This window comes from Rhinatrema bivittatum, chromosome 4, assembly GCF_901001135.1.
Source record: "Rhinatrema bivittatum chromosome 4, aRhiBiv1.1, whole genome shotgun sequence".
In the NCBI taxonomy this organism is placed as follows: domain Eukaryota; kingdom Metazoa; phylum Chordata; class Amphibia; order Gymnophiona; family Rhinatrematidae; genus Rhinatrema; species Rhinatrema bivittatum.
The window spans coordinates 212,177,648-212,204,964 of record NC_042618.1 but is presented as its reverse complement, the minus strand read 5'-3'; the positions used below and the strand labels follow the sequence as shown (position 1 = coordinate 212,204,964).

Sequence of the window (27,317 nt, the reverse complement as noted above, 5' to 3'; positions counted from 1 at the left end):
TTTGTTTGTTAGTCTTGTATGATTGTTTTTCTTTTAACTATTTGTTGATATTTATTTCAGTTTTATAAGAACATAAGAATATAAGAAAATGCCATACTGGGTCAGACCAAGGGTCCATCAAGCCCAGCATCCTGTTTCCAACAGTGGCCAATCCAGGCCATAAGAACCTGGCAAGTACCCAAAAACTAAGTCTATTCCATGTTACCATTGCTAATGGCAGTGGCTATTCTCTAGGTGAACTTAATAGCAGGTAATGGACTTCTCCTCCAAAAACTTATCCAATCCTTTTTTAAACACAGCTATACTAACTGCACTAACCACATCCTCTGGCAACAAATTCCAGAGTTTAATTGTGCGTTGAGTAAAAAAGAACTTTCTCCGATTAGTTTTAAATGTGCCCCATGCTAACTTCATGGAGTGCCCCCTAGGCTTTCTACTATCCGAAAGAGTAAATAACCGATTCACATCTACCCGTCCTAGAACTCTCATTATTTTAAACATCTCTATCATATCCCCCCCCTCAATCGTCTCTTCTCCAAGCTGAAAAGTCCTAACCTCTTTAGTCTTTCCTCATAGGGGAGCTGTTCCATTCCCCTTATCATTTTGGTAGCCCTTCTCTGTACCTTCTCCATCGCAATTATATCTTTTTTGAGATGCAGCGACCAGAATTGTACACAGTATTCAAGGTGCGGTCTCACCATGGAGCGATACAGAGGCATTATGACATTTTCTGTTTTATTCACCATTCCCTTTCTAATAATTCCCAACATTCTGTTTGCTTTTTTGACTGCCGCAGCACACTGAACCGATGATTTCAATGTGATATCCACTATGACACCTAGATCTCTTTCTTGGGTTGTAGCACCTAATATGGAACCCAACATTGTGTAATTATAGCATGGGTTATTTTTCCCTATATGCATCACCTTGCACTTATGAGGATTTTTGTGCTTTCAAAACTTTTGAAAACCTGGTTATTTATCCAAGCTTTTGGGTAATGTGATTTACGATTGATGGAGGGAGGTTTAAGGATCAAATTGATCTCTCTAATCATTGGGATCACAAGACGACTGAGCAATTTATGTAGCACATATTCACAATTTACCTTACGAGATACTGTGGTGCCTAATTATTACAGTCTTTAAAAACACCACCAAAAGCTTAAATTGACAACAATATTGAATCTTAAGCCAATGAAGCTCCTGAAGCACTGTTGTAACATGATCACTCACTTTCAGGCCCCCAATTAGTCTAGCTGCAGTGTTCTAAATTAGCTACAGTCAGGCTAGTAACTTTTCTGGGAGTCATACATTACTATATATGTTACAAAGCAGAGAATGTGATATAAGAACTTACTGCTCCTCAGGGATCCTCTCAACAGCTCGGAGTGAATGTGGGTAACAGACATAGCTAGCAAGGGCTTGCATGAGAGAATCTTTAATATCTATGCAGAAAATAGACAGAAATGAATGAAAAAGGACACTGAAAATGACTTTCTGAAGCACAGAGCTATGTGTCAAGAAATATGATATGCCGAAAAACACAGTTTTCTCACTGGGTCCAAGTGTAAAAACTGCTTCCATTTTATCTCCATGTTTATTACCGGATTTCTTCATTGATAAATCTGAAGCAATTTCTGTGATTCTCTATAGGTATGCCATGATAAATATTTTGTAGCCGAATCATACTACTACTTTAAGCCGCCTTGACAATTACTTGAAAGACAGGCTAAAAATCCAAATTATTATTAAAGTAGTTAACATTCATTTGTTGTTCTGAATACTGGGAGACTGTTCCCCACCCAAACCAATAAAACATGTAGGGTGCGCTCTGGAGCGTGTGCACCAATCATGTTCTCATCTCTAAGTATCACAATGCACAGCACAGACAGACGCTCCTTTACACCCATCTCGGACTGACAGTGTGAGATAAACAAGGATTCGAGAAAACAGCTTTCAGCAAAAAGAAAACCAAGAGGAGGAATGAGAGCTAAGAAACATGCAATGCAATGGTTCCCAAACCTGATCTCAGGGACCCTTAGCCAACTGGGTTTTCAGGACATCCACTATGAATACTCATGAGATTTACTTGCATATAACTGAGGCAGTACATGCAAATACTGTATCTCTCAGGCATATTCATTATGAAAATCCTGAAAAGCTGACTGGCTAGGGATTCCTGAGAACAAGCTTGGAAACCACAATATAGACAATACATTAAGGAAAACATCCAGTTCTGCTTTAACTCCACTTCCACTTCCCATACAGGCCAATACAGTAAAGCGCGGCCGCGGTTACCCTGCTTCTAACCCGCTTTGTACCCACAATTTAGCCGCATAAGTCCAACCCGCGATTCACTATCCCTTTTAACCCATCCTTACCGCTTCTTGAAATCAACAGGTAACCCTTTCTGCCCGCAGCATGTATATGATATGTAAACGATCAGATTAGCTATTCCCTCCGATCCAGTAACGTGCGCCCTGATTATCGTCTTTTTAACCTGCAGTTTTGCCGCGTGTTTAACCTGCTAATTTACCGCCTACCCTTACCCCTGCGTTAGTGTGGAGCGTCAGGCAAGCCCCAGCAGAGAGAGACAAAATTTCACGGGCAAACTTTCCTGTGAGGCTTCAGCAGCCCGGAGCAGATTGGGCGCTCCTCTTGCGAGGCAGCTTCCAGCAGCCCCCGCCGGTGAAGGTGCATGAGCGCATGCAAATGATTGCTTCACTGCCTGACCCCCTCAACCCCCCCCCCGGAACAAGACCTTTAGAGGAGCCAGGATTGGGCAAACTTTCCTCCAGCCCCCGCTCACCTGCCCTAGTCGCGTCCATGGGTGCCGGTCTCCCGTGCGAGCGCGCTGACAGCTCCGGAGCAGCCCCAGTCCTCTCTCCCCTCCTCCCGGGGGCAACCGGCAGCGAGAGTGGCTTCAGCAGCCCGGGGCGGATCGGGTGCTCCCCATGCGAGGCAGCTTCCAGCAGCCCTCACCGGCAAAGATGCATGAGCGCACGCTGTGACCTGAGCACCCGGCTGGACGTCCGAGGTCACGGCGTGCACTCATGCACGTACAGGCGGGCGTTCATGCACCTTCGCCGGCGGGGGCTGCTGGAAGCCGCGCCTCACTTGGGGAGCGCCCAATCCACCCTGGGCTGCTGCTGAAGCCACTCGGGAGGAGGGGAGAGAGGACTGGGGCTGCTCCGGAGCTGCCAGCGCGCCCACACGGGAGACCAGCACTCATGGACGCGGCCAGGGCAGGTGAGCGGGGGCTGGGGGAAAGTTTGCCCGATCCTAGCTCCTCTAAGGGTCTTGTCCTGGGGGGTGAGGGGGTCAGGCAGTGAAGCAATCATTTGCACAGGACAACAAAACAAACTGCACCAGCCCTTCTCCTGTATCCACTTCCTGGTACCTGTCATTTCAAATGTCATTTGAAATGACAGGTACCAGCGCATCCAGGATACTGTATAGGCACTGTATAGCGCTCTATACAGTGAAATGGATTGCGCTTCATGGACGCGGCTTGCATTTGCATGCCATTTAAATACTGTATCGAGCGGTATGTGATCCAGACTGTGCGTGCGGCACTACCGCACTCTTTCTTCCGCGTCCTTACTGTATCGGCCTGATAAAAAGCAGTGAGGACGAAATTACTGCACTACATAGGCAGGCTCCACCTCACAGAAAGAGCAGCAGGCAGGGGCAGCTCAAGACAACCTGCTGCCTGAGGCGAGGAACGAGATGGCGCCCCCCCCCCACCCATCCACAATGTTTTGCCTTCAAGCAGGACAACTCAGGATGAATCCTGGTGGCAGCGCTCAAAGGACTCTCACTCACTGGGCTGGCTCTAGGGCAAATGGTGCACCCACCATCCCCCACCCCAATTGATCCCTGGTCCTCAGGAGGGGTGGGGGCCAAAATGTAAGGAAGTCAGAAAGGTGGAGGAAGAAAGGCAACCAACTCCCCTAGATTGACATGGATTAGCAGTGGTGGGCTCACTTTCTCTCTCCCGTCCCTTCCCCAATACTCCAGTGCCGGCCTTTGAAATACAGAAATATACATTCTCTAAATATAGAAATGCATCTATAGAATAAAAACATTTTTTCATTTTCTAATCAATCATGTATCCTGGGATCACAAATCACCAGCAGAATTGAGCCAAAAAAAAATCTGACAAATTTCAAATTTTTTCTAAATAACCAAGAAGTAGAACATGCTCTAGACTATATATATACCTTGGCCTGACATTATCTATCTGGTAACTTGGCTGTAAGACATTACAAGAAAATCTCCTAAGGGCCTTTCCTGCAATAAAAATGTTCCCTCTTATACATACCCACACATACCCTCTCATACACACACACACACACGATCCTCTCATACACAAGATCCTCTCACACACACAATCCTCTCATACACACACACCCAGCCACCCTCTCATACAGTCTCTCTCACAGGCATTCACTCTCACAGGGACAGTCTCTCACTCACATTTGTGCAGGTAGATTTTCATGGGAACAATTATCTGCATATTTTTAAAAATTCAACAGTGTGCACGTGCTTCCTCTCATTGCAGGAGAAAGTACAGGCAGTTACTTTAGAACATAAGAACATAAGAACATGCCATACTGGGTCAGACAAAGGGTCATCAAGCCCAGCATCCTGTTTCCAACAGTGGCCAATCCAGGCCATAAGAACCTGGCAAGTACCCAAAAACTAAGTCTATTCCATGTTACCATTGCTAATGGCAGTGGCTATTCTCTAAGTGAACTTAATAGCAGGTAATGGACTTCTCCTCCAAGAACATATCCAATCCTTTTTTAAACACAGCTATACTAACTGCACTAACCACATCCTCTGGCGACAAATTCCAGAGTTTAATTGTGCGTTGAGTGAAAAAGAACTCTCTCAGATTAGTTTTAAATGTGCCCCATGCTAACTTCATGGAGTGCCCCCTAGTCTTTCTACTATCCTACTTTGATCCACATATCTACTTTGATCCACATTTAGGGTGGGCAATTGTTAAAAAGCCCATTTACTGGTGGAAATGCCTTTTAAAAGTACTTTTACAGCATCTTTCGAACATCTGTACCTCAAACTTTTACAAACCCAGTTTAAAAATTGCACAACACGTGGAAAAGGAAAAATTTTGTTCCTGTAGTACCACGGATAAGTCCAGAACAGCTGGGTTTTGCCTCCCCTCCAGCAGATGGAGACAGAAAAAGACTTTGCAGACTCTGTCCTATACCTCTGAGGTGCCACCTAGTGTCTGTCAGTATTATACTGTACCCAAGCACAAATTATATAAACCATAACGGCAACCAGAAAACCACTTCCCCCTGAAGAGCAGAGAAAATGAAAACACCTGAAACTTCATGAATGAAAACTTGCCCAATCCTTTCCCTAAAAAGGGGGGCAGTCGGTAAAAACTGGCAGAAAAATTGATCAGCTACCGGCTGAGCGTACTCCCCATTTTCCCCTCGGGTGGGCATCTGGACTGATCCGTGGTACTACAGAAACGAAAATTAGCAGGTAAGAACCAATTTTCCTTTCCCTGTACGTACCCGGATCAGTCTAGGACAGCTGGGATGTACCAACTCTTTCCTAACCAGGGTGGAACAGAGTCCTGCTCGGAGTACACTGGCTCCAAAAGAACCGGGCTCTGGGGCCCTGACATCCAGTCGATAATGTTTGGCAAAAGAATGAGGAGACTTCCAGGTAGCAGCCCTGCAAATTTCCTATGGCGACACCTGCTGACATTCAGCCCAAGAAGCCGCCTGTGATCGAGAAGAGTGAGCCTTAAGACCAGACGGAATTGGGTGACCCTGAACCAAGTAAGCCGACACTATAGCCTCCTTCAACCAGCGTGCGATGGTGCCCCTGGAAGCCTTATGCCCCTTTCTGGGTCCACTCCGCAGCACGAAATGATGATCCGAGCGCCAGAAACTTGGTCACCTCCAAGTAACGCAACAACACTCTCTTCACGTCCAACTTCCGCAATCCTTAGACTCTGCAGAGGAAGAATTTAAACCTGCGAATGAAGGGAATTCCACGGACTGGTTCAAATGAAAAGAGGATACGACCTTCGGAAGAAAGGAGGGAACTGTTCAAGGAAACTCCTGCATCAGAGATCCTCAAGAAAGGTTACCTGCAGGACAAGGCCTGTAGTTCAGACACCCGCTTCACGGATGATATAGCCACCAGAAAAACCTGTCTTCAAGGTCAGATCCTTCAGTGTCACTTGCTTCAAAAGCTCAAAAGGGGCATTACAAAGGGCTCTCAGCACCAAATTCAACTTCCACGAGGGACAAAGGCTCTTAACCGAAGGACGTAGATACTTAGCTCCTCTTAAAAAACGTGCCTCACCAGATGAGAGGCTAAAGCAACCCCTTGCACCTGCAGAGAATTGAAAGCCAATCCTTTGGCTAAGCTTGCCTGTAAGAAACCCAGGACCTCTGGAATTGACGCCCTCCTCAACCTACGCCTCTCATAAGCCATGCTGCTAGACAAAAGCGATCTGCCTCTGCAAAATAAACGGGGCCCTGACGCAATAGAGTCGGAGACGGACGAAACCTCAGAGGACTGTCTACCACCAGATTCAAGAGGTCCGCAAACCACAGGCGCCTCGGCCACTCCGGAGCCACCAGAATCACTCTGCCTGCATGCCCCTCGATTCGGCGAGAACCTTTCCGACCAACGGTCATAGTGGGAAGACATACAACAGAATGTCCTTTGGCCAGGGTAGGACCTACACATCTACCCCTTCTGCCCCTGGTTCCCTCTGACTGCTGAAGAACCGGGGAGCTTTGGCGTTGTCGAACATTGCCATCAGGTCCATGGTCGGTCTGGACCACCGGGCGCAAAGACGATGAAAGGCGTCAGAGTTCCCATTCCCCTGGATCCAACTGGTGCTAGCTGAGGAAATCCGCCTGGTCATTGTCCACTCCGGCTATGTGAGCGGCAGCTATCCGGTAAAGATGTTGCTCTGCCCAATGTATCAAGGGCCGAGCCTCCGTCGCCACTGGATGGCTCCTGGTTCCGCCCTGACGATTGATGTAGGCCACCGTTGTCACATTGTCGGACAGCACCCTCACCGACTTGCCCTCCACCAGCGGAAGGAGGGCCTGGAGCGCTAATCGCACAGCCTTGGTCTCCAAGAGATTGATGGATCAGGAGGCCTCTATCCTGGTCCATTGGCCCTGGTCTGCTGTATCCCGACAAACCACTCCCCACCCGGAGAGACTGGCATCGGTGGTCACCACGACCCAACAGGGAATCGCCAAATTCACCCCTGGCGCAAATTGTGCTGCGAAAGCCACCACAGAAGATTGGAACGCGCCCCGTCTGTCAGGGGCAGGACAAGATGGAAATGCTGTGAGAGGGGATTCCATCGGGAGAGCAAGGCTGATTGAAGAGAACACCTATGCGCAAAGGCTCAAGGTACCAGATCGATCGTTAAGCCATTGAGCCCAGGACCGGCAAGTAATCCCAGACCCTGGGTCGAGGTAGAGAGCGCAAGGACTCCACCTATGATGCGACCTTGGAAATCCTCTCTTCTGTCAGAAAAACCTTTCCCAAGACCGTGTCGAAGCGAGCCCCCAGAAACTCCAAAGTCTGGGAGGGAATCAGATGACTCTTCTCGGGGTTGACCACCCATCCCAACGAGTCCAACATCCAGAACACCCGCGCCACCGAGGCTCTGCATAGGCTTTCTGACTTTGCTTCAATTAGCCCATCGTCCAGATAGGAATGCACAAGTATCCCTTCCCGTCGCAAGATGCCGCGACCACCACCATCACCTTGGTGAAAACCCGGGGCGCCGTGGCGAGCCCGAACGAAGAGCGCAAAATTGAAAATGGCGCCCGAGGATCACAAACTGCGGATATTTCTGATGGCCCGAGCATATCGGGATGTGCAGGTACGCTTCCATTAGGTCCAGCGATGCCAAAAACTCTCCCTTGTGCACCGACGCTATGACGGAGTGAAGAGTTTCCATCCGAAAACAGGGTACCTTCAGGGCGCAATTCACCCGCTTCAAATTGAGGATGGGTCGGAAGGTACCCTCCTTCTTTGGTACCACGAAGTAGATTGAGTAGCACCCACGCCTTAGCTGCCCTTCGGGCACTGGAACTATGGCACCCAGATCCTGCAGGCGCTGTAGAGCGTCTCGCACCGCCCTTCGCTTTAGCTGGTACGCGCAAGGGGACACTATGTAATGTTCCTTGACCGGCCGGGCAAAATCTAAGCCGTAGCCATGTTCTATGAAGCTTAGGACCCATTGGTCGGAGGTCAATTAGGTCTACGCCTCCTGGAAAAGGGATAACCTTCCCCCAATTCTTGGCATGGAAGGGTGGACCGGCCTCACTTCATTGCGCGGGTCTTGGAGCCCCCATGGGACTGCGGAGCACTGTCTCTGGCAGGTTGGCGGCCCCGAAAGGACTGGTTCCAAGAAGCCTGATGGACGGTGCCCTGGCGAAATGCCAACCTGGTGGATCTTGAAGAGCGGAAACGATTTCCACGAAATCTCGCCCGCTAAGGAAAAGAACCTTTGGATCGAGGCCTATCCTCCGGCAACCTGTAGACTTAGTTCTCTTCCAGAGACTTTATCATGTCCTCCAGCTGTTGCCCAAAGAGGAGCTTCCCCTTAAATGGTAAAGAACTCAGCTGCGCTTTGGAGGACCCATCAGTCGACCAGTTTTGGAGCCAGAGAAGCCTGCGGGTGGAAACCGCTGCAACCCTTGTCCTGCCCGAAGTGTGCAGAAGATCATACAGGGCATCCGCACTATACGCCACCGCTGCCTCCAGACGGCTAGCACGCAGCGCTGCCGCATCCAAGAGGGAAGCTTCCGCCTGCCAATCCGGAACCCAGCGGAGACAAGTCCGCTGCGCAAAACCTGCTACACATAGTCGCCCGGACTCAGAGGGCCGAAACCTCAAAAATTTTCTTCAGCTGCAGCTCCAGCTTGCGGTCCTGGAAGTCTTTCAATGCAGTGGCCCCCGTGATGGGAATGGTGGTCTTTTCCGTGACCGGGTAAACTGCGGCATCCACCTTAGGAACTCTGAGCAGATCCAGAGCTTCCTCCAGAAGCAGGTACAATTTGTCCATAGCTCGACCCACCTTCAAGCCAAGGTCTGGAGAGTCTCACTCCTTAAACAAAAGATCCGTGACAGACATATGAAACGGAAAGGATCCAGCCGGACCCTGGAGGCCCACCATGACTGGATCCATAGCTCCGAATCTGGAATCCTCAGGCAGAACTTCAATACCAAGCTCATCCAGAATGACTTGTATCAGCGGTCCCAATTCATCCCTCCAGAACAGTCGCACCACCTTTGGATCATCGTCCTCCACCATAGGAACCCCATCCGGTTTGGCCGGCTGAGGGTGAAGATCCAGATCTGGATCCTGTCTGTCACCCGGAGCTGGTGGAGGAGACTGATCCTCATCTGACGTGTCTGTCTGAGAAGTCTCCACTGGATGGGACAGAGACCGGAGAGGGCGCTTTGCCTTGGGATCATCTCTGCCACCGGATGACCTGGAGCGTTTGCATGAAGAGGACCCTCTCCCTGCTCCCGATGAGGGTGCCCAAGGCAACTTAGTACATGATCTTTTCTCTGCTTTGCGGGACTTGAAGAACCTTTGCAGCATTCTAACAAATTTGGAGGAGAACGAGGAAGACGACCCATCCAAATCTTTGTCCTGCTCCTCCTCCGAGGAATCCTCCTGCGCATCCAGAACTGTGCCCCCCCCCCCCCCCGGGGCAGCTGGCCTCAGGGAAAGTGGTGGCGGAGAGGGCCCCTCTCCTAGAGCCGCCAGCGTTGCTGGCTCCTGGTCCCTCATGGTTTGCAGCAGAGCCTCCGACCCTGCACTAAGCAGGAAGGGATCCAAGCCTTGCCTTCTCCGATCGGGCCTCTCAGGCTCCCGACGCAGCCTGGCGCTATCCCTATCAGCCTTGTGCTGATTTCTCTGCGATGGACCTTGCAGGCCATGCCACGAGGCATATCCCCGGCTTTGATTTAATCGGTACCCGAAAAAAGAACCGTGGCGACTGAGGTGATTTCCAGTCAAAAAACAGGCTGGGAAAGCGATAAAAAATGGCGAAAAAGCAGCGAAAATGGAGCAGACGCTAGGCTGGAGCACCCAAGACAAGAAAAGAAAATTATTACTTACCTGCTAATTTTCGTTCCTGTAGTACCATGGATCAGTCCAGACAGTGGGTTATGTCCCCAATCCAGCAGATGGAGTCAGAACAAGCTTTGAGGGGGCGTATCCATATATACTACTACCCCCTCTGCAGGAGTTCAGTATTGAGTATATCAAAGCCAGAGTAGAAACGCCCGAAGGATCAAGTTTGTGGAAACAGATAATGAAAACAATTGTAACCGCAACAAGTAACTGCAAACACCCTACCAACTTGTAGGGAGCTGTGAAAAACAGCGAAAAGAAACGACTGTGAAGACACAGAACACTGCGAGCAAGAAGTAGCGCAGAGCTGAGCAGGATCAAGAACCCAAACGCGGTGGGCATCTGGACTGATCCATGGTACTACAGGAACGAAAATTAGCAGGTAAGTAATAATTTTCTTTTCCCTGTACGTACCTGGATCAGTCCAGACAGTGGGATGTACCCAAGCTTCCCTAAATCGGGTGGGGTCCTGCGAGGCCTGCTTGGAGAACCTGCTCGCCAAAGTGTCCAGAGACCGAAGAGGCGAGGTGCAGACGATAGTGCCTCGAGAACGTGTGTAACTATTTCCAGGTGGCTGCCCTACAAATTTCCTGCGAGGATACCGAGCGAACCTCCGCCCAGGAAGCCGCCTGAGAACATGTAGAATGCGCTACGATTCCGGGTGGGGGAGTCCGACCCGCCCCAATGTAGGAAGCAGCGATGCCGGCCTTCAGCCATCTGGCAATGGTAGTCTTCGAGGCCTGAGACCCCTTCTTAGGACCGGCCCAGAGTACGAAGAGATGGTCAGAGATCCGGAACTCATTTGTAGCCTCCAGATAGAGGCGCAGAGTGCGCTTGACATTCAAGAGACGGAGAGACTTCGGCTCTGAGGAAGAAAAGGACGGCAACTCCACCGTCTGGTTCACATGGAATGCAGAAACCACCTTCGGAAGGAAGGAGGGAATGGTGCGAAGCGAAACTCCAGAGTCGGAGAAACAGAGATAGGGCTCTCTACACGACAGAGCCTGCAGCTCCGAGATGCGTCGAGCGGAACAGATGGCCACAAGAAATACAGTCTTGAGAGTGAGATCCTTTATCGTTGCGCTGCGTAGCGGCTCGAACGGTGGTCCCGACAGGGAGCGAAGCACAAGGTTAAGACTCCAGGAGGGACAAGGGTCCCGTAACGGAGGACGCATATGCTTGACACCCTTGAGAAAACGAGCAATGTCAGGATACTGTAGAAGAGAGCCCCCATCGCTCAACAGCGAACCAAGGGCGGCCACCTGAACCCGTAATGAATTATAGGCGAGCCCTTTTTCCACCCCCGCCTGTAGAAACTGAAGGATCTGAGGTACAGAAGCCTTAGCGGGTCTCGTGGCCTGGCTGGTACACCACAGCTCGAACACCTTCCAGACTCGAACATAGGCCGCCGACGCCGATGTCTTTCGTGCCCGCAATAGCGTGGATACCACCGCCTCCGGGTAGCCCTGACGCCGGAGGCGGCGCCTCTCAAAAGCCAGGCCGCAAGACAGAAGAGTTCTGCCTGCTCGAAAAATACCGGGCCCTGATGTAGGAGCTGGGGGAGGTGCCCCAGCCTGATTGGCCCGTCGATCACCAGCTGTAGCAGGTCCGCAAACCAGGGTCGCCTGGGCCATTCTGGGGCGACGAAAACCACGGTCCCCTGATGGCTTTCTATTCTGCAGAGCATCCTGCCCACCAGGGGCCATGGTGGAAAAGCATAGAGCAGAAGATGTGGCGGCCACGGGAGGACCAGGGCATCCACTCCCTCCGCGCCGCGCTCTCTCCGGCGACTGAAGAAGCGTGGAGCCTTGGTGTTGAGAGCGGACGCCATCAGATCCAAGTGGGGGGCCCCCCACCGATGGACGAGAAGTTGCATCGCTTTGTCGGAGAGAGACCACTCTCCGGGGTCCAGCAGTTGACGACTGAGGAAGTCCGCCTGGACGTTGTCCACACCGGCGATGTGCGAGGCCGCATCAGCAGTGCCGCCTCGAGCGCGACCTGCGGGCTGCGCGTGCCTCCTTGTCGGTTGATGTAGGCCACGGTGGTAGCGTTGTCCGATAGGATTCTGACTTCCCGGTTCCGAAGAAGCGGGAGGAAATGTCGCAGAGCTAGCCGGACCGCTCTGGTTTCCAGACGGTTGATTGACCACTTCGCCTCCACCGTGGACCACGTCCCCTGTGTGGCGCTTCGATCGCAGACTGCACCCCAGCCTGCTAGACTGGCATCGGTGGTCACCACCACCCAATTTGGCAGATCGAGGGACACGCCACGGGCCAGGTTCGGCGGATCCAACCACCAGCCCAGATTGTCCCTGGCATTCTGCGGGAGCGGGAGAATCATCTGGTAGTCCTGCGATACTCGTTTCCAACGGGAGAGGAGCGCCCACTGTAAGGTCCTGAGGTGCGCGAAAGCCCAAGGTACAAGGTCGATGGTGGACCCCATCACTCCCAGGAGTTGCAGGTAGTCCCAGGAGGTGGGCTCTGGTAACACAGAGAACCGACGTGTATGATCCCGCAAGGATTGAGCTTTGTCCTGGCGCAGAAAAACTTTGCCCAGTAGGGTGTCGAAGGTCGCCCCCAAAAAAACCCAAGCGTTGCAAGGGCATGAGGGAGCTCTTGGAGAAGTTCACTACCCATCCCAGGGAATGTAGAAACCGTACTACTCGAGTCACCGCTGAGCGTCCATGATCGAATGACTTCGTCCGGAGGAGCCAATCGTCCAGATAAGGATGAACCAGGATGCCCTCCTTCCGAAGAGCTGCCGCCACGACTACCATGATTCTTGGTGAAGGTGCGCGGTGCCGTCACCAATCCGAACGGGAGAGCCGTGAACTGAAAACGCTGGTCCAGAATTTTGAAACGAAGGAAACTGTGGTGGTCCGGGCGGATGGGAATGTGCAGGTAGGCCTCCATTAAGTCCAGGGAGGCGAGGAACTCCCCCCGATGCACCGCCGCAATCACTGACTGGAGCGTTTCCATGCGGAACCGAACGACTCGAAGGGATTTGTTGACTTCCTTGAGGTCTAGGATAGGCCGGAAGGAACCATCCTTCTTTGGTACGACGAAATAGATGGAATAGTGGCCCGAGCCCACCTCTCCGAAGGGCACGGGCGCAATAGCGCCTATCTCCCGGAGTCTGTCCAGAGTCAGCTGCACCGCTCCTCTCTTGAGGTCCGAGCCACAGGGGGAAAAGATGAACCTTCCCTGCGGGGGACGGACAAATTCCAATGCGTAGCCGTGTTTTATGGTATCCAGGACCCACTGGTCCGAGGTGATCCGTGCCCACTCCTCGTAGAAATACATTAGTCGGTCCCCAATCCTGGGGACAGGGGAGTGGGCGAGACTGGCATCATTGTGAAGACTTGGTATAGGGGTTCCCGGTTCCGGGAGTAGTGCGTGCGGGCCGACGCCCGTGAAAGGAGCGCGACCAGGGCTGAGACCTGGGGGCGGATGACCGGGAGCCCGCCTGTCTGTATTCCCTGTAGCGCCGTTGCGCTCTGGTCCAAGAAGAAGAAAATGCTCTGGATGGTCGAAACCTATCCTCCGGCAGCCGATGAACAGCGTTCTCCCCCAGGGACTTGATGATCTGGTCCAAATCCTCCCCGAAGAGGAACTTGCCCCTGAAGGGAAGAGAGCCCAGACTCGACTTAGAGGACGTATCAGCCGCCCAATTGTGTAGCCACAGTAGTCGTCGTGCTGCCACTACCGAAACCATGGATCTTGCGAGGACCCGAAAAAGATCGTACGAGGCGTCCGCCCCATACGCCACTGCGGCTTCTAGCCGATCTGCCTGGGCAGCCTCATCGGACGGCAGGTTCTGAGACGTGAAGAGTTGTTGCACCCAAAGGAGACTAGCCCGCTGGGCAAGCGAACTGCACATCACCGCCCGCATACCCAGAGCGGAGACCTCGAAGACCCGCTTAAGGAAAACTTCCAACTTACGATCCTGTGTGTCCCGCAACGCCGCACCTCCCATCACTGGGATAGTCGTCCTCTTCGTGACCGCCGACACTGCGGAGTCCACCTTTGGGACCTTGATGAGGTCCAGAAAATCTTCGGGGAGCGGGTACAGCTTTTCCATAGCCCGGCTGCTCTTCAGGGAGGCCTCCGGGGTGTCCCATTCCCTGGTGAGAAGTTGTAAAAATGAGTCATGAATGGGAAAAGCCCGAGCCCTCGGCCGGAGTGCCGCCAGGACAGGATCTCCCTTCCTTGAAGAAGTGACGACAGCGGGAGCTACTGGGGCAAGCGGGTCCAAATCTAATTCTTGGATGATCTGCGGGATGAGGTCGTCCAGCTCTTCCCTCTGGAAGAGGCGTAGGGTACGCGGATCATCCCCCTCCTGCGTGCAGTCCCCTTGTCCCCCGTCCGGGAGGTCAAGTCCATGTCCCGCTGGGTCTGGCACCGCCCCCACTGCCGCGGGCGTGGATCGGACCCGGGTAGGAAGGCGGGAGGCCCCCACTCCCGGAGGGTCGGGGGGGGACCGGCGTCGAGGGCGACATCCGAGGGATCTTAGGAGGGGGGGGGTCCCACAGGTGCTTCCAGCCCCTGCAGATAAGCGGTATGCATGAGCAGGATAAACTCCGGAGAGAACCCCGGCCTGCTCGGGTGTGCTTCGGGGGCGGCGTGGTTTCTGCTCCCTGGCTCTGGGTGCTTGGTTCCTGCACCAAAATCGGGGGAACACCCCCGCTGGTAGAGTCCTCCAGGGATCCGTTCTCCCTCGTGGCCTCCAGGGATCCGTTCCCCCTCGTGGCCTGCGCCTCAGGGCGCTCAGAATGTAAAATGGCCGCCGTTCCCGCCAAAAATGGTGGAGTGGCCGGCCCGCGCCGCCCGGGCAAAAAAGAGAAATCAGTCAGGGACTGTGAGGTACCTTCCCCCCCGGGAAGGCATCGTGCACAGATGCCCTCCCGGGAAATCCGGGACCCCGGGTCTCCGCAGGCGCACAGCGGGACGGCCGCGGCATCGGGATCGCTGTAGGAGAAAAGAAAAAGCCACGGGGGGGGCCACGCGCACAAAAGCGCCGCTGCGGGGGGGGCCCGGTCGGCCCGCACTGCCCGCTGTCCGAAAATAGAGGAGGGTGCCGCGGGGGGGGCCTTCCTGGCCACACGACCCGCCCCAGACATCTTTCCCTAAATGGCTCAGCAGCCCATGAGGAGCTGTAAAATGGCCGCGGGTGAGGGAGTAAAGAGCGAAGAGGCCGGCTCCACCGGCTTTCGCGGGCACCGGGGGCTGAGCTGTGAAGGAAAAAACTACAAAGGAAAAACAAACTTACCCCTGGCTGCAACGAGAAATAAACAGCAAGGCCGGAGAGAAGAGACAAGGAAGATAAGCCACTCCCCAGAAGCTGAAAGAACTCTGCCTTACTTTTTTTTTTTTTTTTTAAACTTAATACAAACTTGATACAAACTTGATCCACAGAAAAAGACAACAACAAGCCATAATCAAGCAAGAAAGTGAAGAAAAAGGAAAAGGAGGGGAAGCCTGATTTCCCTACTCGCATCTGCTGGAGTCAGAAGATACTGAACTCCTGCAGAGGGGGTAGTAGTATATATGGATACGCCCCCTCAAAGCTTGTGCTGACTCCATCTGCTGGATTGGGGACATAACCCACTGTCTGGACTGATCCAGGTACATACAGGGAAAATACACATTTTAAATCTTTTTTACCTGGTCGGGATGGGTCCCGCTGAGGGTGAGTGAGCAGGGACCCCCAGTATCACCCTCAGCTGTGGCAGCTTCAGGGTCACCAACCCTCTGCTCTCCAGCCTCAAATACCAGGGGGGATGGTCCCACCAGGATCTGCCGACCCCCCTGGGAGGCTAAATGCCACAATCTCTGTGACCTTTTTTTTTTTTTCAAACTAATTTAAAGATAAAGGGACAGTACCTAAACCTTCCTCTGAAAAATACCTGTGCCAACCAAACCAAAATCAGAGAAATTTAATCCTAACACCAGACACTAAGCTTTGCATCTCCACCATCTGCTGGAGACAGATAAATACTGACAGACACTAGGTGGCACCTCAGGGGTATAAGGACAGAGTCCGCAAAGTCTTTTTCTGTCTCCATCTGCTGGAGGGGAGGCAAAACCCAGCTGTCCTGGACTGATCCGGGTACGTACAGGGAACTAACATTTTAAGGGGCCTTGGTTCTCTGATTTTCCATAGCGTCCTATTCAATCTCCCATGCATACATTTCTTTGCCACGCACCACCATCCCTAACTACACCCCACTGTATATATCACAAAGGTCACATCCCTCCCTATGACACCAAGCACCACCAAAGATTCAGACCCTTATCTGAAGCCATATCTGAATTATAAGGGGAGGACACCATATACACAGCCATGCAAACCACAACACACAGTCATTGGTACAATCACAATTTCATAAAGACTCTCTTTGGATACAACCCAGGAAAAAATGCATCAGAAAAGATACCTGTATGCACAAAAAAACCCCAGTAACTATCTTCTGGATAGACTTTTCAGTTTAAAAACAATCTAAGAAGTAAATTCAGTTGGAGAGAGGGCCTTAACCTTAAAATAAACAAAAAAATTCCACTATACTGCCATACAAGTGAAGCACGTTCTCTCACACATGCTCTCACGTTCTCTCTCGCACACATACACGCGCGCACATTCTCTCATGCACGCACTCTCTCTCCCCAGAACATACAGAGGCTTCCTCAGGCCTGCACAGCTTCTCACATACACATGCAGTCTTATATGCTATTTGCTCACATATATGCTCTCACACATACATACATGCTCCATCTCAACATACATATGCTCGCTCTCTCTCCTGAACATACCAGCTGACAGGGCCTCTTCCCTTTGGCCATGCAGCCTCGCAGACTACAGGCTTCTATTTTCTGCCTTGCAACACAGCTGACAGGGGCCTCTTCGCTTCAGCCATTCAGCCCGGCTGACAGGGGCGACTTCTTTTCCACCACATGGCCCAGAAAACGTTAGCCTCACAACCACGTGACTGGCCTGAGCAGCACACTGGGGAATGCCCAAAGCCCCGATAGGCAAATCCGCCCTGACAGGCTCCTTTGAAAATCCAAAGAGAAACCAGACAAAGCCAAGAGTAGGGAGAAGGGAACCAGGCCGGGACAACCAGGGACTGAGGGAACTGGGATCGGGAGGGGGGTGTCATAGATGGGGAGAGATGCTGAGCTGGGTTTGGGGTGGGGGAGGGGGGAAGTGTCGGGCTCACACATATCCAGAACCGGGGCCTGGGGCCTCGCTTTCTTAGGCTCTGGTCCACTTTGAGCAAGGAGGCCATGGTGCGGGAAGCATAGCAGGCTGCCTGCAAGGAGGGGCCCAGTGCACACGTGTGTGCATCTCAGGCTGCCAAAGTTCTCCCACCAGCACCAAGGAATAATACGCCAAAAATGCGTGCTGGGCCAGGAATTGACGCATGGGCAGCCGCAAATTACATTCAGCTAACGTCCTTCTTTTGCTGCTGTGGGAATGGGATCCCGCGGTGGCCTTGCAGCTCTGGGCCTCCTCTGCTCCACCCGTGGGGATGGGAACACAGGTCCCATCCCCACGATGGCATTACTGAAACAATCCTGGGTGGGTAGGCCATGGCCCACCCATGGCTATGCCACTGAGTGAGAGAGTGTTTAAAGCATATAAAATAAAACACATTCTGGACATGGTTGAAAACGATGGCATGTCTTAACAGCTGAGGAGTGAAAATCCAAGCCCTTACTTTTGGGGGGTTTTTCTGTGCAGAGGCTGAGAGAGCTCCAGCGCGACCCAGTTGCAGCAACAGCAGCACCGCGATCAGTACTACACGGACCTTTCCGCCACCTCTGAGAATGCGGCAAGACTAGGGGACAGTCGCACCTTAGCTTCAGCCCTGCTGCATGCTCAGTGAAGTTGTGCAGCCTGAGGCAGAACAAAAAGGTGAGCCTGCGCGCCGCGGTGAGGTGGGACGCTCATGCCGCTCTAGTTTCGTGAGGCATTGAGATGAGGCAGACGCTGCAGGGGCATTTTTCTTTTGCAGGTGGGGGGGGGGGGCATTTTTTGCCGCCTCAAAATTCTGCCGCCTGAAGAAGCTGCCTCACTCTGCCTCATTATAGAACCGCCCTGCCAGCAAGAATGGAATAACTGCACCACACAAGCAGGATCCACCTCAGCGAATGAGTAGTGAGGACTGTTCTCTGCAGAATGAAAATCTCAACTCAGGATTTTTATTTTAATTTGAAACAGTAACCCTTAGAAAAACTTGCTGGTTTTAAACATAATTTACTGAGGACCAGATTTATTAGGACTTTTTTCCCATTCTCTGTCTACGGAGGAAAACAACTTAGGGACTCGTGCCCTGAATCTACAGTAGTCATTCACTCAGGCCATGGATGACCCATGTTTTTTATGTATTTCATTTTTAAAATATAAACTTGCTTTTCAACTGAGATCAATCACAAGCCACGAGAGATCTGAGTAATTTTGAAATTTGTTACAGACACATCAGCTTTACCACATAGTGACGCCCTATGGCATCACTAGGAAATAAATATGAAGTGACGCCCTATGGCATCACTTCATATTTATTTCCTGCCTTATCTTCTTTCCAGCTTGTTGCAAGCTTCCAAGTTCTCTTCCCTGTTGATTGTAACTTTGACTCATTCCTACTTACTGTTTATCTTTCGTTTACTTGAATAGTTACCCCAGTTTTTTATTCTTGTTAATTGTAAACCGATCCGATATGGTTATTTACTATGAAGGTCGGTATATAAAACTGTTAAATAAATAAATAAATAAATAAATAAATAAATAGTCGTATCACACAGCAGGCAGTGCGAGTGAGAATCAAGCCTTACCTGTGCCTACAATCCTCGGGTCTGCAAAATGCTTGGCAAGAATAGCAGCAAGGCGGGTTAATGTGTCCTCATAGCCTGCAAGGAAAACATTGTCAGAGCACTGCTGAAAGAGAAGACATTTCAGCTCAGCTATGTGAACACTTTTCTCCTGTAAATTGGAACAGAGCAACACTTCAGCAAAATGCAAAACTAGGCAGCCAACATCAGCAGATCAGGATGGCTGACAACTTTCTGTAGCCTTACCTTGTCACCGAGGTTACCTACAGCTGGTATCGCTCTCCTGCAGCAAACAACAACGTGAGTCACTGCGGTTCTCATTGTACACATCATAGATACAAACTGAAGAAGAACCCTTTAGTACATCTGACCCTAAATTAGTTACAGTAGTGTCAGTATTCAAAGAAACCTAGGCAAATTCAGCCAGTTATCTTTAGGGGAATATTCAGCTAAACTTTACAGGCTAGATTTTCAGCCGAATATTATCCTAAATCTAGCCAGTCAAATTTGACCAGCTAGATTTGGTATAGTTAGGTTCCTCAGCTAAACTTAGCTGCTTAATACTGAAAATCAGGTAACAACTGGCTAAGTCCTCTAGAAAAAACAACCACCTATGGATCCCTCTCTGCATCAAAATCTCAAAATTATCCCCCCTTTCCCATGAATGGTTAAAATAGAGAAAGTAAACAGAACAGTATGGACTAAGCAGTACTGAAAAACCCAGGTTCATTCCCTACACCAACATTTAATCTGTGCCAGTCAACAAGACACTTAGGAGTAGTGCAATAAGCATTTTCCCTACAGAGGAGAAAACCATAAGTAGATAAGATGTGACATGCTGAGTAAGCCCAGCATCCTGTCTCTGACAGTGGCCAGTTCAGGTCATTAGGAAGTACCTGGCAGATCTCAAGGAGAAGATCCAGTTCCTTGTTGCTCACCCACAGGGATAAGTGGGGAGTTTTCCCAAGTCTATCTGGCTAACAATTATTTAAGAATTTTCCTCCAGGAACCTGTCTAAACCCTTTTCAAACCCAGTTATGCTAGATGCCTCTGGAAACAAATTTCATAGTGTAATTGTGTTTTGAGTGAAAAAATACTTTTGCCAATTTGTTTTAAAAATGTGCTACTTCCTAGTTTCATAGCATATCCCTCAGTCCTAGTACTATTTGAAAGGGTAAATAATTGATTTACTTGTTCCACCCCACTCATGATTTTATAAACTATCACACCCCCCTCTTAGATCTCTCTTCTACAGCTAGAGAGTTCTAATCAGGTTGCCCTTCTCTGTATCTTTACTATTATATCTTTCTTGAGCTGGAGCAAGCAGAACTGTACACAGCACTCAAGGTGCAGTTGCATCATGGATCTATACAGATGGTACTTAGTTTCATTCTCCATGCCTTTCTGAAATCATTCTTAACATTCTATTTGGTCTCTTGACCGCCACTGCACACCGAGCTGAGGATCTCAACATATTGTCCATAACGATTCCAAGATAGTTTACCCATGTTCCATATTGGGAGTAACCACCCAGGATTGTGTACTTGTAAATTAGGATTGGTTTTTCCCTATATGCATCACATTAAATTTAATCTGCCATTTAGATGCCTAGTTCCCCAATTTGGCAAGGTCCTTCTGGAGTTCCATACAGACTACTTGGGTTTAAGCTACTTTAGATAATTGTGTCATCTGCATATTTGATCACGTCACTTGTTGTTCCCTTGTTAGCGGACGATATTAAAAGGCATTTAGCCGGATAACACAAGTTATCTGGCTAAATGCTGAGGTTTCAGCATTGTCAGTACTTATTCAGCTAACTTTTATCACAGAAGTATCATTCAGCTGAAAATAGCCAAGTAAATAATGGGCATTTTGGGGGTGTTCAGGGATGGGATAGGGTGAGACAAGTTATAGCCAGGAAACTTATCTGATTAACTTTGAAATTAGGAGTTGAATACGTTTTTCAGCTAACTCCAGCCATTCCCAGAAGCAGGTCTAAAGTTATTTGAGAACATGTTCCTGGATAATTTAAGGCTTAACCACTATATTCAAAAGAATGCAGCTGCATAAGTGCCAAGAAAATTGGAAAAAATAAAAATCCAAGCCCAGGCTGGTAGCCAGGACCCTCCTTCAACCCTAAATGGTATTGAAATTTGTGCGGGTAGGCAGGTGTCCCTCTCCCTGCCTCAAGAAATTAAGTTGCAGCCAAAAGGGCCTGAGGAGGCAGGCCAGCCCTTCCCATCCGCTCATAAAACACTAGGGAGCCCCTTCCTCCTAACTCCTCTTCTAGTCCTCCCAAGCCAACCCCAACCCTACCTCTGTTGGCAGCACCTCCAAATGTGGATGGCCACTGGGGAACATGTTACTGGCATACAGCTCCCAGTGGCATCACCCTTTGCCTCTACAGCAATACTTCCCCCCTCATCCCTCCTCTCAACCACACTGCCTTACTCTCCTCCCTTCCTCTCACATACCTCTCTTCACCACCTCTTAATCATTTTTCCTTCCCTCCCTGTCACTCCCTTCCCACTCCCTCCTCTCCCCATCGCCTCCCTTCTCACCATATACGGATAGGGCTTACTCTTTTGTTAACAGGGGTTGGGAACTCTGCCAGAACTGCAGCCTTCATCATGCCACTGCAGGGTCTTCTTTGTCTGCTGACAGGAGTGGGGAACCAGCGTTGCAACTTTGGACTCCATGACATTCTTATCACCTGCAACCTACTTCTTATGTGCCAGATGTGGTGGTCTCCATTCTAATGATGCTACCTGCATTGATACTCCGCCTGGGCTGCAGCCACTTCACATGGTGGAAGATTTACTTTTTGAATGAGCCCTGATGCACTTGACTGGGCCATGTGATACTAGAGTTTTGTTTTTTTTAAGTGGGCCAGATAAAAGACCTTGGCAGGCAGGATTCAGCCCGTGGGCAGTATTTTTCGGAACCTTGGCCTTATCCTTCTTCTTTTACTAGATCAATTATCTAATGGCACAAATGACTCCCTTGGAGCTTTCTTTTTTTTTAAATTTACTTGGAAAAAATTTTCATTAGCAGCTTTTGCCTCCTTGGCAAGTCTCTTCTCAATTTCTCTAGTGGCTTGCTTTAACAGTTTACATCTAATTTGGCAGCTCTTATGTACCTTATTTTCCTCCTTAGGCCCACTTTCCATTTTTAAAAGATGTCTTTTTGGCTTTGATAAAATCATTCCCGCACTACTTAGCCATGCTGGCAAGTGTTTGTTTTTCTTTTGACCTTTCTTAATTTGTAGTATACAATTTATCTGAGCTTCCAAGATAATGTGTTTAAACATTCTCCATGCCTCATGCAAACTTAACACTTGTAACTGCTCCTTTTAGTTTCCTTTTTACTAATTTCATCATCTTATCATAGTCCCCCTGTGAAGAAAATACCAGAATATCTTAAGGTCTCAGACAACATGGAATCATGATCTGGGTGGAGCCTGCTGGGAAGGTGTGTATCTATCTGGGCCCAGGAAGGAATAGGAAGCCCCAGGGAATGAAGGAACCTAGAGAAGGGCCAGACAGAGACTAAGCATTCTTTGTTTATAAGCTGCGAAGGTGTGCAGAGCTGTTACTTTTTCATTGTATATTAATAAAAGAGCATGGAAAACCAGCCAGAGCCTAGCCTGCATCTATTCTCTAGCCATTCTGGCCGCACACAGTGCCACATCCCCATTTTAAAGCTTGCAGTATTGTTGCAATAGATTTATTTATTTTAGTAGTAGTTTCATGTATTATTTTATCTCCTGTGCTTAATCTGTTTGAAAACTGTAAACTCTTATGGGACAGACACACTGCATCCTTGTGGCTGTTCAATCATAACTATTAATTTACTTGTTTTACCAATGGATGCTTTAAAGCAGTAGCTCCCAAACCTGCCCTTTGGGACCGCCCCCCTCCCCCCAATACAATCAGGTTATTCACAAAGGATAATGCATGAGTTAAAATGTGCATATAATGGAGACAGTGCGTGCAAATCTATCTCATACATGCTCACTGTGGATAGCCTGAAAACCTGACTGGCTGGGGATCTCCCTGAGCGGGTTTGGGAACCACCCCTTTAAAGTATTAAAGTCTGTATGGCAGAACAAGGCGTCTGATTACCTGGAAGTTCCTCCATGCTACTGACAGGGCTGAAGTAGTTCTTAAGAGCACTGTAACTGTTCATTGCCACACTCAGGTAGAACTCTGGCATGAAGGCAAAAAGGGAGCCGGTCCTGTCGCCATGTTCTATGGTCTGTATGCAGACCCGCAGCAGCCAGTAAATGTCCTGCATCTTCTCCTGGATGGAAAGAAACATGTATCTGTGCCCATAATTATACCATGTTAATACTCTGTGCTGCGGCACTGCACAGCTATCCGTCTCCTTACCTTGGAGTAGATGGTGACATTGATCCAGGCTAGACGACGGCTTAGATGATTCAGTTTCTCCGAGAAAACCTTCTGACTTTTCACCAGTTCTTCCTGGATGTCTTTTCGCTGGAGGGATCAGACACATAATACTAGCAATGGAATTTCAGTCATACCATAATCATTATATAATATCCAGGAGGCAAAAGAGGCTTTCAAGAAACTAGATTCCCTGCTCTCCACCATTAAAAAGGACATGGACAATGGTTCTAACCTGAATGGGAATTCAAGCTTTTTTCCTTCAATTGTGGGGAGGCAGTTAACTGAAAAAAATGGGTGGACCATCCTTAGTCCACTGGTGAAAGGCTTATGCAAGGTGTTCAAGTGCAGGCACACTACTTTTAATTAATTATTAAGTCTTATTTTTATTAACCCTGTTTTTGTAATTTTATTCTAATTATTTAATATTTTTGTGTTTTATTTTTTACTTGGAATGTAAACCGTAGTGATAGAAATTTGTTTCTGTACAACAGTATATAAAAATTGTACACATAAATAAAATAAATAAATAATTGCCGGCAAAGTTTTCCTGTAAAACCAGGAATGTTGAACCAGACACAGGTTCAACATTCATTTTATCAGGTAAGAACAAACTGTCACATGGCTGATTCACAATATGTTCTTGTGCCTTTCTAAAGTAGACGCTCATTCAAAGCTCAGTCACCTTGTGCTTCCTGTTGGGAAACTGGGCTTTGGGGCATCAGGGTCAGTCAGGCAACCTTCTTCCTTGACCTCCAGCTCAGTTGGAGTCTGTCTCATCTTAAGGAAGTGTCATGCTGAGAGGCGAGATTGGGGTTGCAGTGAGAAGCAGCAGGCGCTGCCACTGCACCACATGGCATTTTTTTCCCAAAACTCTAACCAGCCACAAATCTGAGGCTCTCTCCAGAACCCCAGGGTAAAGCTACTCCGAGCCTGTGCAGCGGACATCCTTATACAGCAATAGCAAAACTTGTTCTCATCTGGGGATGGACTGTACTGCCTCTGTTGCTGATACACTTTCAGTGTCTTCAAATTACAATACTTATTTATTTTTAATTTTTATATACCGAAATTCCTGTATGAGATACAAATCAATCCGGTTTACATGGAACGACAGATCGCCCGGGGCTTACATACCCGACCAAGGCTTTTACATAAAACAGTAAACAAAAGGCTTTTTACATAAAACAGTAAACAATGAGTCTCCAAAACTATACATATAATGATTAAACAGTGGGTCTCAAAATATTAATGGTAATCATTATTAATTGTTAACAATTAATAATTAAACAGAGAAAATTGCCTGGGGCTGTAGGTGCAAGCTTAAGGCTATTTTCTTGAAATTGAACAGTAGTTCGCCAAAAGTTTAACTTGAGGACAATTGAACAAGGTGGTGAGGGGGGGGGGGGGGGGAGGGAGCAAAAGGAGGGTAACAGATGAAAGTGTAAATGGGAAGCCTGCTAGATAGGAGGCTCAATGGGGGGGGGGAGGGGGGGAGAAAGAGGAGGGGAGGTACTGCCTGTCAAGAGAGTTAGCATTAGAAGGCTTAAAGTTAATGTATCAAATTAAGACAACCAGGTTACATTAAGGGTCTGGGAACGCTTGGCTGAAGAGCCAAGTTTTTAGCTATTTTTTAAACTCCGATAGGCTAGGATCCAGGCGTAGGTTCGGGGGGGGGAGGGGGGGGGGGGAGTGCATTCCATTACTTACTAACAAAAACTATATAAAAGGAGTGTTCTGAATCTTGTATATTCAAATTGTAATCCTCTATGGGATGTTTATTAAAAGCAGAATTTAAAGTATATTAGATATGCAAAGATTATTAATAACAGCATTTATTTATTTATTTATTTAATTTCTTTTACTATACCGATGCTCAAGACCAGGTCTTATCGTACCGGTTTACAATGTAACTGAGGGGAAACCAATTAACATCTAGTTAGAAAGTAAAGTTACATTAAACTTTAAAAAAGCATAAACGAATTAAGTCTTAATAGGTGCAATACCTTTAAACTCAAATTTAAATTTTCCAAAATTAAACATTCAATAGAAGCATTACACTCAGATCATAGTTTCTGAACTTTCACTATCTTTAGGAGCCAATGTAATAAAACCTACTTTACTCACATGGTAGAAACCCACAGAATTGCAGGTATAGTAAGTTAATGGGATGCAAATCATGCAGGAGTAACTAATGCAGAAAAGTACTTTAAAAAATGCTTTAAAAACAGGTGTAAAGAGGTAGGTGCTAGAAGTTGGAAGGAGTGTGACCAAAATAGCCATGCATGTAAGACTCGCACTCTGTTCCCTGACCAAGGCATGCCAATAGAAATGAAAGGGTAAGCTGTCTGGGGAGAGCATCTACAGCTGACCAGTACAAACGTCTGGCACTCTGTATCCAACTTCCAGCACCTGCCTCTCTGGGTAGGCATGAATAGCTGAACAGTATGCACTGGTACTCTGGCACAATGACTTTGCATGAGAGATTGGCACTTTGCATCCCTATCTGGGAACAATCTCACATGCAAAATCCCTTTGGCAAGGGGAGGGGAAGAAGATGTGTGAGGGGGCAGGAAGGAAGGAGGAATGTGGGTGAGGGCTGAAAGGGAGGGTATGAGGGGAAAGGGAGAGGGAGAGGGTGGTGGAAAAAGGAGAGAAGTACAGAGAGAGCAAGACTGTACACACACAGACCCCACCATCTTCCATTACTTACTTCCCCAGGAGGCAAATGCTGGGAAAGGGGGAGGGGGGTGGAGGGGTCCCAGGGGTGTGGCAGGGTTTCCAGCTTCCTGGACATATTATCACAGACATCTACTACTCCTTTGGGTACCCTGACCCCTGCTTCCCATCTTCCCCAGCATTTCAAAGGAAAGCAAAACTGCAAAAGGAACACCCTCCTTTGTCTCTCTCGGTGACTGGCTTAACGGCAGTGTGTGTGTTGAGGAGGTGGTGTATATGGGTAGTAGCATTTTTACCCTCGCCTCATCTTGTGTATATGGGAGTGTGGGTAGGTAGTGGTGCAGAAGGGGGTAAGTCGAGGGGCAGGGATTATAGTTGCAGAGTATGTGTGGGTGTGCACATGCACTACCCCTTTCTAATCTCTCCCCCCATGCATATATATATATGAGCAGGTGGAGACCATTGTGTGTGTCTGTGTGTGCGCGCGCCTGAGGTAACTGAATTGCTTCGGCTGACATAACGCTGGAAATTTAACTCCTGGATCTGGGGTACAGTAAATAATACCTCGATTACTGGTTGCCAATGTTATTCTATTGCTGTTCTCATGTGGAAGCGTCTTGCTGCTTCTGCCACACAGGGCACATTAGAATAACAAAGGAAAAGAGAGGCAAAAATAATACAATGGTGCTACAACGGAACAAAGAGAGCAGTACAAGCAAAGAATAATTGAATAAATAAATAAATGATAAATATACCACAAAATGCTATTTTAAATATATATCTATTAAAAAGGTCTTTATTCATAAAGATACAAACATGAAAATACAAAAACATCTTAACAGAAACACAAATCCATATCTCCTCCTTGCCTCAGAACTGCAAATCTTCAAATGCATGGTTAAATCTGACACAATATTCAGCGATGGGTACTCTATGTCCAAGCTGCACCAGACTGCTTTTCTATGCAGGAATCACAGAAAAAAAGGTCTCTCTTTATTTTCCTAGTTTGAGCACTGTTCTGTGCCAAATTGCTGTATATCTGGCCTGAACCTTGCTAAGGTCCAGCCTCCCTTGCAAAAAAAAAAAAAAAAATTCTCTCTCTCTTCCACTACTCTGTACAGCTATTTCACAATTTCATGTAACACAATCCTTACCATGTTTCCAACACTTTTCTTCCTGAGGCACGTATTCCTGGCTGAACACTGTTTAGCGCAGAAAATCTCATTGC

The 27,317-nt window shown here is 48.8% G+C and overlaps 1 protein-coding gene across 2 annotated transcripts in view; it reads right to left on the bottom strand.

The window, feature by feature from the left end:
* The window catches only part of RNF123 (ring finger protein 123), a 454,378-nt gene that overhangs the window by 211,807 nt on the left and 215,254 nt on the right, over nucleotides 1-27,317 (bottom strand). For both annotated transcript variants that reach the window (XM_029599662.1, XM_029599663.1), the window contains exons 26-29: nucleotides 23,393-23,500; nucleotides 23,126-23,303; nucleotides 19,005-19,079; nucleotides 1,357-1,444 (exon numbers count right to left, since the gene is read on the bottom strand). In XM_029599662.1, the coding sequence (XP_029455522.1) occupies nucleotides 1,357-1,444; nucleotides 19,005-19,079; nucleotides 23,126-23,303; nucleotides 23,393-23,500 (449 nt within the window). The remainder of the gene's footprint in view (nucleotides 1-1,356; nucleotides 1,445-19,004; nucleotides 19,080-23,125; nucleotides 23,304-23,392; nucleotides 23,501-27,317) is intronic.